Here is a 12,009-nt window from a genome sequence, read left to right as displayed (position 1 = left end):
CCCCCCCTTTCTCTATAGGTAGTGACCCCATACGGGCTTATGTGTAACTATATTACAGTACCAAAAAATCACCAGTCACACTTAAGCAATAGGTGAATAGAAATAAATTTTGCTCCTGACGGTGCAGGAGTCCCTTCTTATAACACTAGTCGAGCATCTTGTTTTCGGGTAGAACATTCTCACATACACCCTGGTGGTGACTCCTCTAAATTCTTTTCCAGCGCACATTGTTCTGAGCAGCGCAGCGCGGGAATTTTCAAATTTCAATTTAACTCATTTCTTTAAAGTTTTATAATTATTCATTATTTTTGTTTGCAGATTGTAATTAAAGAATAAATTTTCACAATTCATAAAAATCATGAATTTATCCTGTAATTAATAATTTTTTATTTTACTTATAATATTAATATATTATATATTATTACTGTTATTATTAATAAATTTTACGAATGTTTGTTTATTATCTGTTTTATTTGATTAATAATCATTAAATAAAAATACTATTGAAAATATTAAAAACAAGAAACCAGTCCAATGTATTTTACACAATTGATTTTTATTTATAGATTTTTATAAATTTTGAGAAAATAAAAGTTAAGTTCCAAGATAAATTCAAAAAATTATTTTCAATTTTCTATAACTTGTATACCATCAGCTTTTTGTTGCCTGAAAAATTTAAAATAAGGTTAATTTTCATTATAAAATATTTGTATCTGTTTTCTATTTCCTTCGATATCTGTTAATTATATTATTATATAATATATATTAAATATTATATATTTAATATATATTTAAATATTAATATTAAATATATATTTAAATATATTTAAATATTATATATTAATTGGCATTAACAATTCTATCAAATAAAAATCCATTATAAATTCTAAAGTAATTTAATTAAAATTAAAATTACATGTATAGAATATTACATGAAACAAATTTAGTAATTTGCAATAGATTGTACGGAATATAAAAAATTAATTTGCAAGCAAACGGTTCGTCGATTTTTGTCATACAGAGAGGCATTTCATTGGTCGTGACACTTTTTCTATACATGCATGTCTGCGATACTGCAACGTGAAGAAAAAATCCAAAAAGTCATATTTGATAAATAGTTAAAATAAGCTATTTTTTATTGTCTCCGCTGCTCGTTCGTGAGTCAAAAGTGGTCAGCTTCTATAATAATGTTGAAAAGTTTTCGCTTGTATTTTCCCTCGAAGTACAGTTTAGAAATAATTTTCACCAAATGTCCGATAATCACCATAAATTGAAAATTTTCATATTTGAGCTGACAGAGGTACTGCTAATCTGTAAATTAATTTGAAATGCAAATTTCTTTTTTCTTTACAAAATATATATGGAGTGGAAAGCTTTTCACAGAGATCAACATAAATTTTTTCAAATAAGTATAAATTAATGAAAATAATTTTTTTTTTGTAAAAATAACTTTAATCGCAATATTACTAAAAATATATTCCATAATAACAATTAAATGATAAGAAATTTATAATTAATCTAATAATTGACTTTTTTATTATACGAAATATTTGTATTAAAAAATATGTAATGAAATCATTAAATTTAATATTATCAATTAATAACATTGATTCAGAATGTTTAAAATAATAATGTTTCTAAAAATATATTTACCTTTCTTAGTCGATATGTAATAAATTTAAAGCGTGCCTTTCTTCTTTTACCTCCAGAGAGACACATTTATTTTTTATTTTTTGGACATCTATTGACTCCTTTTTCGTACTGCATAACCCTAGTTTCCGAATTCCTAATATTGACGAATCACATGGGAAGTCGAAAGAATTTCCTAGATCTTCGATTTTATGCCCTTCTATAGATATATTATTTTCTTGCGACTTTGAGAAACCAGTTACTTCAAAAAATGTGTTGTCCTTTAATATGACGGTATTATCTGGTTTACAATTTCGAATCTTCATTTGTCTCAACGTTAAAGATACAATTGCTCCTGATTTGTCAGTTTCCTCCTGAATTGAGTTTTGTTTTCGCTGAACAGGGCAATTTATTGCTAATTTAAATTCTTCCAGTGATTCAGGACAATTTTCTATTTCCGAGATTCTTTGGATGAGTTGTGGAACTATGTCATTTGGTCCTTTTATCATTGATTTTAGCAATCCCAGGCAGTTTTCAAAAGGAAATGCCGTAACTGAGGACAACGACTTTCTTATAAGATCAACATCATCGGCAACATGCGAAAGATTGTGGTTATTCATTGTTTGACAATCTTCTCCATAAAACGTAGGCATCAAGATGACATATTGCTGCAAAAGCGTTTTTGCGTAGCTACAATGTTCTGCCGCTAATTCCTCTGAGCAAAGAATGCGACAACCAACAAATAAAAGCATGAAGTGTTCGTAGGTGTCTTTTTTTAAAACAATGGCGCTGCAATACAATAAAACGAAACGATACTGCGTAGCTTTCCAATTCGATAAATCACCAGTTTCCAAACTATTCCTTTGAAATTCACAAGTTATTCCTGACGAAGCTTCGATCAACAATTCACTCAACGATTGTCGTTCTTCTATATTTAACTTGCCGAATCGTTTTTTAGTGCTATACCATTCATCAAGTAAGTATTTCATTGCGCCTCGAAATAATAAATGCATAATATCTAAAAAAACGTGTTTTACTGGGTCGAAATCGATTAAATTCAGAAGATAACAATCCTCCTTATGATGATCACTTTGCGATTGTTGTCGAAATGATTCATTCATTCGAGGTGCTGAATCAACTGTCGGAAATACTCTTTTTTTCTTAACTGTTGCACCGTGAACAACGCATCGCTCGCATGAAGAAAAACCCGTGTGTCCCTTAACGCCTTTTATAAATGCTCTGGCCGGAGTATCGCAAACGAATCCAAGTAGCTTTATGGAGTATAATTTTTGTTGAATTTGTAGTCCATTGCAGATCAGCAGGTTCATCTCTTCCACAAATTCTTTGAAAAAATCTTCAGCCGACCCAGGTTTTGAATCACCACCAAAAACGCCAATAATAACATCGCGACCACTTTCCATCAATCTTATATTATAATCCGCAGTTGAATCTGAGGGTAAAAGAGTTTTTGAAGACTTTGGAATGTCCGTGAAACCTTCTAATCTAAAAATTGTTAACAAATCATCAATACTGTTACGAGGTAAATGCTTTCTGTTCTTTATTGCCCAAACGTGCAACCTGTTTCTCAAATTCGAAACTTTTACTTTTGATTGTGTATTGGTGCCAGAATGATGAGCCGATGCTCTATCACTGTTGTCTGGTAGAGTGCTGCTGTTATTCTGATCGTCTATTCCCTCAACGATATCTTGGTCTAGAGTTACATCATCGTCATTGTGTAAGTATTCATCTTCAATACGTGGTTTTTTATTAACGGTTGCTTCATAGTTTCCTAGATGCTCCTCGACCATGTGGTTGTTTTCTAATTTTTCGTCATCGTCGGAGTTTTGTCCTTTCTGCTCTACCTTGGTACTGTTATTTTCATTTTGTTTTGCAATAGGATTGTTAATATTGTTGGCGGATTCCTTTTCCAAGCTTCGCTTCAACTCGCGATGTTTTTTCGTTCGATAGTAACTGGACATATTGCAGTCGTTACCTGAAAAATATAGGAAATTATTCAATTAAAAAATGAAGCTCATAAAAAAACAAAATTTACTAATTTCTCTAATTCTCTATATGTTCTACAACTTTTATGCTAACATGACTTTCACCTTGCAATACAAATAATTTTTTTTTCTTATTAAATATATTTTTAATATTAAATAACGACAGCTTCAGACAAATAGAAAATTTTGATTTTAATGAATCACTTATTTTCAACATTTTGCTCTTCAGAAAATACATTATTCCAAATCAATCTAAAAATTTACGAACACAAAAAAATTATATTTCCTTAAAATTTTCCCAAAGATTAAAATTAAAATAACAATATTTAATAATATGATGTTAAAAAAACATTTTAAATATCGAACTTACAATTCAGTGTCACAGCAACGCATAAAATCCAAATGCACACCAGTAGTAATAATCGCATTTTAATATTTCCTTCTTCAGTTAACTATAAGATTTTATAACATAAGTAATTATATAATTTTTATTTTCTTACAATACTACATTTAAAAAAAATCGTTTAAAAATAAATGTTATCCTTCTTTAAAGAATAATACACGGAGAGAAATTTATGCTACTGGGTAACATAATGATGTTAAGGGCAACCATATTTAGTGCTAAATATACAGACAGCGATATATATTGTAGTATTTACTATCAGATTATTATAGAAATTTGATTGTACAATTTACAATCTTTGATGTTAAAAATGTTATACGATCAGAGATAGCTATCAGTACTATCAAAGATATACACTATTAATATAATGATTTTAACAAAACTAAAATGTAAATTGTGAGATTTAAATTTTTTAATTAATACGCTTTTTTAAGAAATGGCAAATTATTTAAATAATATTAAAATAATGAAAGAGGAAATTACTTTGTCAATATTTTATTCATATATGTTTAGAAACAGGGGGTCATTTTTAATGATTTTACAAAATTTTAACTAATTCCTGTAATAAACATTTTTCAATTTTTTTAGATTTATTATAAAAACAATTTTCTGTATAGTGAGAATAAAGAATTTCATAATAAAGTTAACAATTTTTTTTTAAATCAAACAAATTTTATCCAATTTTCTTTAATTTTATATAAAATAAAATAAAAAAATTATATATAAAAAATTAAAATTTTAAATAATTTCAATTTAAATTAAATTTTATATTTCCTGAACAGTTTTTGGTATAAAAAATTAATTTTATATTTTTTTACTTTCTTAGTACAACTTATTATTATTGTTGATGAATTTATAGTTTTTTAAAAAAGTTTTTATGGGTATGTAGTTTAACAAGTGATAAAGGATATTCAGCGATAGGGATAAGCACATTAAAAAAAAATACAATTAAATTATAAGAACTATTAATTTTATTCCGTTATAAACGTGGAACAATGTAAATTTTTAAGAAATCATCTCTAAACACTTTAATTTGAGGACTATGTGATCGTAAGTCCGACTGACTAATGAACATTTTTTTAGAACTAACAGTAACATTAAAAGCGCACAAAATTTCGTCGAAAAATTGTGTTTGAAAAATTATTAAATGGAAAATTACATCTTTGTCTTCGTTGTTTAACAAAATGTTTTGTATCTCACCAAAGACAGGATAATCACCATCAGTGTTTAGAGAGACTATGTAGCCATTTTTATAGGTAGTATTATGGACTTTTACCCATGGAACAATCGAAAATTTGTCACTACTTATAGTTTCTCTAAATTCTTCTAAATCTCTATCAATCTCCATACTTTCAATTCGACCATGAGATAAATCTTTCTCAAAACCAGTACCTGATGCGAGTCGATGTGCAAACTTTAATTGCTGTTTCACAGCAATAGTGTGGGAAATATTCACACGACTTGCGACAGGATTTGTGGATAATTTGCATTCTCTATGTTTCGATTCAAATAACATGGAAGAAACATTTGACACGGGACCAATTTTTTTAATTATATCAGGATAATGAAGGAAGAAATGATGTTTCGGCTTAAGTGGCCCAAATAATCTTATGTATAATTCGTGATGCTCCTGAATTAATGTTTTTAAATGATCGCAACACTCCAAATCAAAATGTTTCGGCATCAAAAGCGACATAATTTCTCTTAGTTTAATATATAAAGACCAATAGTCATTATTTTCTAGAATTTTTGAGCCAAAAATTATGCCCACATACGTGACGAAACATTTCATTTCGGCTGCAGACATTCGGAGACTTTTATTTTTGATATTTTCGAATGTTATTTTTGGAGGTTTACAAGACTCAAAACCAAAATTGAAATTAGATAATTTAGCGTCGAAAATTTCATATGGTATAATTTTGTCTACTATAATAAGTCGATGTAAAATTAATCCCATTTCTAATGAGGTTATTCCCTCCCAACCGTCGTGCATGATATCCACAGCATAATTTTCTAATACATGGTAAGAAAATACGTCGTTGAAAATGCAGTTTTCTTTTACGCCGTTTGTTTTTAATTCACAATCTCGTACATATTCCTCGTATGATCTCAAATGTGTATTTTTTACTGATGTCATGAATCGAGCTTCATGACGCGTTGCGTTACAAAATCGGCAATAGTTGGTTGAGTTGAAACTTTGATTATATCCTAAAATCTTATTCATTCCTAAATTATCACCATGAGCCATTATAAAAATAAAATATACTTGTATTTTACGTTCTTTTGTTTCGACCAAAATACCATGCTTCTCCAATTCATTAAAATAATTTATTAATTTTGAAAAAACTACTCTGGACCCAAATTTTTTTAAATCTGCTGTATAAAAATAAGAAGCTGGGAAAATATTCTCGAGAAAACTATTATAAGGTGGTGGTATTCCAGGTATACTAATATAAGCTGCACCAACTTGTTGAATTCCTGAATGAGACCCAACTAAATTTCCCGTCTCAAAATCATCATAATTTAACAGAATTGGAAAGACTGTTTTACCATCAAAATTAGCAATTTTAGTTTTCCATAACTCTCCCTGCAAAATACTGCTAAGAACCGAATTATTTTGATTTTGCAAATCGTTTGCGTACTTTTCCATCGAGTCTAAAACACCATCGATCTCAAGAAACTTTTTTAAATTTTCAGCTATATTCATTGTGTCTGCTTTATAATTTTTTGGAGTCTGTATGCCATTTATATTTTCAAAATTTTCTCCAATGATATGTGGTTCTGGTTTAATATATAGACCATTTTTTTGTAAATATTTTAGTCTTAAATGCTCCGTTCGAAATTTTTCCATATAATATAATTGAAACATTGAATTAACTTTGTTTTTTACCTCGAGTGGGACTTTATACTGATCAAATATTGTTAATACTTTCGATTTTATTATTTGTAATGGTAAGTTTATATTGTTAAATTCATCAATAATGACCTGAACGATGTTTCGCGGTAAAACACTAATACTATAAATAAAAGTTATGAATGTGCACATTTGTTTTTCAATAAGTTCCAAGAGTTCATCGTCAGTAGGTAATTCGTTTACATCGTTTTTCTTACTATTATCAGTACCGATGCAAATACTATCGTTACTTGTAAGGGTTGAATTATTGCAATTATTTAGTGAGGTACCCGGTAAAAATACTTGACTTTCAGATGTAATTGTTGTATCTCGACTTCTAGATTTTGTAGTTGGAGCCGAGTTCATTTTCGGCGAGTGATCTGTTTGTAAATGGTTTCTAAATGAATCGAGTAATGAAAAACTACGCGTACAATTATTTTCTACACACACATAGGTACTATTTTTTTCCAATTTATGAACAATTCTATAATGGCATATCAAAAATTTGATCGAATCAAAAGAACGTTTACATAAGTAGCACTTCATTGTTAGATTTCGTAGTACAATAAATTTCGGATTAATAAATATTGCGAGGAACTCTTAAATATACACTAAAACGTCAATCGAGAACAGACGAATGTGCAGTGCTGTTCTCGATTGACGCGATTTTTATCGCTCGAAAATAAAAACACTCAGGGCCGTATGAAGGGCCTTACGCAACAATGTGAATTCTATCTAGGGGATTTTCACTAGTGGGGCACTGAATCCACCTTAAATTTAAAAATCACAAGTACGACTTTGGCGTCAGTCATAACCTAAATTCTACCCGCTTCCCCACTTCCCTTCAAGTGTTCCCTTGCTCTGTTCTCGACTGACGTGTTCTCGATTGACGTTCTAGTGTACTTGTCAGTATAAAGTTTTTTTTATAATATATCAAAGCATTTTGCGAATACGAATAAAAAATACAATTTTTTTGCAATATTTTCAGAAGTCTTCGTACATATACAAATCTAATTATAAATCTTTCTCTTTTGTAATAAAAATTTTTTTTCAATATTTTTATAATAAAATATTTAAAAACATACTACTACCTAGTTCTCTCTTTTCTAACTACTAATAAACATTTTAAACTTTCAACATTTTTAAATGTCTTAAAAACGTATTTATATGTTTTTTTAAAATCTATTATCACCAATATATTATGCAAACGTTTCTCTTAATATTTATTATCACGAACATATAAACAAAATATCAGTCTTTTTTAAATACTGTAGTTAATTAAATTCTAGAAACGGGAAACAAGATTTTGAAGGTACTCTATACCTTTTTCTACTGAAATCCTGCTTTTTTTAGATCTGCTAAAACTGAAGAAATTCCGGTGTAATTCTTCTCATTTGTTTCGTGAATGTCGTATACATATCTTTGTAGAAAATTCCATACAGTTATGGATTCTGCACTGTATCCTGCATTCAACGCAAAAATACTCTTGAAACAAGAGTCTAACGCTTTGACTACACTTTCCATAACATATTTCTGATCGTTGATCACCAAGTAGATTCTGGAAGGCAGGCTCAGTTTCCCAATGCAAACAATAAAAGGCTGAATAGTATCTCCGTATTTTACTAATTTAGTTTGCCTTATGTTCAGTTCTTGGATATAATCACTCTCATTCTACAAAAAAAACACAAGTTGTATAAATATAAATAAAGTTTAAATTCTTTTAAAGATAGGTTAAGATATCCACTTTTTTATGAATTTAAGATTATAAATTTAACTCTAATAGCCATAAAAATTATAAGCAAAATAAATAATCGATAAATAAATTTGTGCACACATTGAGGTGAAGAAAGAAGCTTTTCTGACGTTCTAATCGTGATGGTCTCCAACATTTCTTTCCTTTATCTTTTGTGTTGCCTCGGTTTGTAATTTGTGGAAACAAATATGTAAAATTATTTAAAGCGATTGCATCTGTATATCAATAAATTATAATAAATCAATAAAATAATACATAATTTAAAATTTTGTTAATAATTCATGGTGATAAATAATTATCAGTAATTAATCATACTTACTAAATAATAAATGCATTACAATAATAAAATTATGTACCTCTGTTTTGAGGAGTAATCGAGTCTTGCGTGAGAATGCTTTTTTCTATCAAGCTTGCACAAATAGCTTGTGCAAGATTTTCCCATCGCGAATATAACTTATTGCTTGTTAATACATTAAATTTTTTATCGAAATCTGATAGAAGCAGTCTCAAACCGTCTTGCATTCGGAGAATAGGAAATTCTTCCATATAATCTGAAATACTTTTATTCTCTAGAACACTCCATCTATGGGAGAAAGTTTTTGTCCAATGTTTCAAAATTTCTTCGAATGGTTCCAAATTACTTCTTAAAAATTGCAAAGATGCATTAATGTCTGCAATTATTTCAGGATCAGAAATTTTATAAGTGTTCGCCGATGAGATGTCATTTTCTGTTGGATCTTTTCCTAAACTTTTTTTCAAATAATTAAATCTGCTCCACAATTTTCCGCAATTCAACGTTCTAGGCGATGTTTTTGTTGCCCTTTTATACGGAACAAAATAAATTCCTTTATTTTCCTGTGGAAATGAATGAACTATTTCTTCACTAGCTTGAATAAATATAGATTTTGAAATTCTGAAAAACGGAAATAATATTAATTTTATATACATATACTATAATTTAGGTAACAGTAATAATAATATTGAAATAATTACGTGATTCCGTCAGTCAAAAAATTCAACAGTAAATGATCTACAACACATTTTGTTATAAGATTTCTGATTTTTTCATCAATCTTATTTTCATTACTCAAAACTATTTTCCCGCATGCTGACGATTCAAGATACTTGCGCAATCCCTATAAAATTTAATTTATTATTGCAATTAAAAAATAAAAATTGAAATTTGTATTAAAATTGGCTTTATAAATATAAATTGTTAGTTAATTAAATTTAATTTATAGTTAAACTTACACCAGGAAAGAGTGAATTTGAAAAAGGTTCTGATGATTTGAAGCGTTTTTCTAATTGCCCAAAATTTTCTTTGTCTGGCTGATTATTTCCTACATTATTATCGACCAATTCTATAGAATTATCCTCTTCGACTTCATTGGATTCTATTACATTATCCCTTGAAATGATGGGATTTTCTGCAGTCGCCAAAATTTTGTAATTGTTAGACAGATTCTAAAAAAAAAATTTGAAATTATTATTTATTTAAAAAAAAGAAATATTTAATTTATTCTTCCACAATTATTTAATAAATTAGTTTTTCGATTTTTTGGAAGACGTGAAGGTAAAAGAAAAAACAATCTTTCACTTTTCTTTAAATTTTAGACAACGTTTCGGTGGTCTGGTTCGCCACCATCATCAGGTCACTTTAATAAAAATTATATTCAAATAAAAACAACACAAATTTAAAAATTTCAAAATTCTAACATTAAACAAAAAATTAAAAAATAAGGTAATTAGGTAAAAAATTAATTTTTTTATTTTTTATTTAATGTTAGAATTTTTTTTAAATTTGTGTTGTATTTATTTGAATATAATTTTTATTAAAGTGACCTGATAATGGTGGCGAACCAGACCACCGAAACGTTGTCTAAAATTTAAAGAAAAGTGAAAGATTGTTTTTTCTTTTACCTTCACGTCTTCCAAAAAATCGAAAAACTAATTTATTAAAAAAAAGAAAATTGCTCGTGATAACATATTTAAATCTCTTTACGTTCTCGAGTGGCAAATATACACGAACCTAACCTCGCTTTTTTTGTAAACTTAAATAATTTCATTTTATTTTAATAAGACATTTCGATAAGAATTTAAACTTTTTACATAAAAAAGAGTATGTCTATTTTTTCACTCCGTCTATAAAAAGGACTTGCTTAAACATAAATATATTTATCAAACGGTATATTTTTTTCACAAAGTCAATTGAATTTGTATTATTTTACTAATTTTTAAGTTTAAAAAAAGTAAGAAAAAATATGAAAAAGTTTTTTTTCCAAAAAAAAATTTCAATAAACACATGTACATTTATACAAATGAAAAAAAAACTTACTTGATTTTTGTAATCTTGAAATTTTTTAAAAAATTTTAAGCGAGGCCCTGGTTTTGGAATAATGAGTGATATTGTATCCTTGTCCAGTAAATTAAACGATTCTTCATCAATTTCACCGTCTAAACAACGCAAAATTGTTTTGAGGTTATAAACACGTTCACACTTCAGTCTTCGCTAATTCAATCAAAATAATAAACCTACCTTCAAAAGATGGAATTAAAGATTCCATATTCCATGACATTAATACATTTTTAACGAATTCGTCCATTTTTTTATTCACAACTTTTTTCACTATGTATAAACACGTGCGTGAAAACACTAGGACCGCAATTGAATAGGCGAAGTATACACCACAATCAGCGCATGCGCTCACATTTAATTTTTGCAATATTTGATAGTACTGACTACAATCCAAAAGCTAACATATTTTACGTCTTTGGGTAACATCTTGGATAGTAAAATGTTGATAGTAGATTCTCATCAGTAACACAATGATGGTACCTTGTACAATCTTTTTTTTTTTATAAACTCAATATTTGTAAAGACATAACCTAAAAATTTTATGTATACTTTCATCTCAGTTGCAGTAAAAATATAATACTGTTTCATTATATTATGAATTTATATATTAAAACTAACACTTTTGTTACCTTTTACATTTAATTAGTTATTCTTATAACTCATAAAAATGATTTACTCGAGCAATATTCCTAAATATTCCACATGAGTCCTTGGCAAATCTAGACTGTCTGCTAAATCTTGCACGCACGCGCGTACGCCATTTTAACTACTATACAGTGTTACCCTTTTTAACTTGAAAAACTATATTTAAATAAAACTTAAAATTTAACAAATATTTAATTATAAAATAAAAACACCTATGAAAAAATCAAATATTTCAGTACTGTCTGTGCTCGTTGTTCGTGATTTGTTAAATAATAAATAATAAAATAATATAACAATAAATTCAGTGATTGGCAACAGTGAGAATGT

The 12,009-nt window shown here is 28.1% G+C and overlaps 2 protein-coding genes across 2 annotated transcripts; both read right to left on the bottom strand.

The window, feature by feature from the left end:
* Positions 1 to 973: 973 nt before the first annotated feature.
* LOC127284409 (uncharacterized) lies at positions 974 to 2,337 on the bottom strand. Its single transcript, XM_051309819.1, has 2 exons — positions 1,654 to 2,337; positions 974 to 1,311 (listed from the first exon to the last, which is right to left on the bottom strand). Exon 1 carries the CDS (start codon positions 2,280 to 2,282, stop codon positions 1,659 to 1,661), a length of 624 nt encoding a protein of 207 aa, XP_051165776.1. The 5' UTR covers positions 2,283 to 2,337; the 3' UTR covers positions 974 to 1,311; positions 1,654 to 1,658.
* Positions 2,338 to 7,834: 5,497 nt separating this feature from the next.
* Positions 7,835 to 11,490, bottom strand: LOC127284399 (uncharacterized). Its single transcript, XM_051309802.1, has 7 exons — positions 11,218 to 11,490; positions 11,017 to 11,135; positions 9,933 to 10,145; positions 9,675 to 9,817; positions 9,038 to 9,594; positions 8,763 to 8,896; positions 7,835 to 8,599 (listed from the first exon to the last, which is right to left on the bottom strand). The coding sequence occupies exons 1-7, from the start codon at positions 11,282 to 11,284 to the stop codon at positions 8,258 to 8,260; spliced, it is 1,575 nt and encodes a 524-aa protein (XP_051165759.1). The 5' UTR covers positions 11,285 to 11,490; the 3' UTR covers positions 7,835 to 8,257.
* Positions 11,491 to 12,009: the final 519 nt, after the last annotated feature.

This window comes from Leptopilina boulardi, unplaced genomic scaffold, assembly GCF_019393585.1.
Source record: "Leptopilina boulardi isolate dan_hultmark-lab unplaced genomic scaffold, ZJU_Lbou_2.1 LbouV2_324, whole genome shotgun sequence".
In the NCBI taxonomy this organism is placed as follows: domain Eukaryota; kingdom Metazoa; phylum Arthropoda; class Insecta; order Hymenoptera; family Figitidae; genus Leptopilina; species Leptopilina boulardi.
Note: the sequence above shows the minus strand (reverse complement) of the source record. Positions and strands in the feature narration are given on the sequence as shown.

What these genes read in the sequence shown, in the direction of transcription:
- LOC127284409 (XM_051309819.1), bottom strand. Translation starts at nt 2,282, where the DNA reads ATGCCTACGTTTTATGGAGAAGATTGTCAAACAATGAATAACCACAAT.
- LOC127284399 (XM_051309802.1), bottom strand. Translation starts at nt 11,284, where the DNA reads ATGGACGAATTCGTTAAAAATGTATTAATGTCATGGAATATGGAATCT. An exon ending in CAAATTCACTCTTTCCTGGT is followed by an intron (nt 9,818 to 9,932) that starts GTAAGTTTAACT and finishes TAAATTTTATAG; the next exon opens with GGATTGCGCAAGTATCTTGA. An exon ending in GCTTCTTTCTTCACCTCAAT is followed by an intron (nt 8,600 to 8,762) that starts GTGTGCACAAAT and finishes TTTTTTTTGTAG; the next exon opens with AATGAGAGTGATTATATCCA.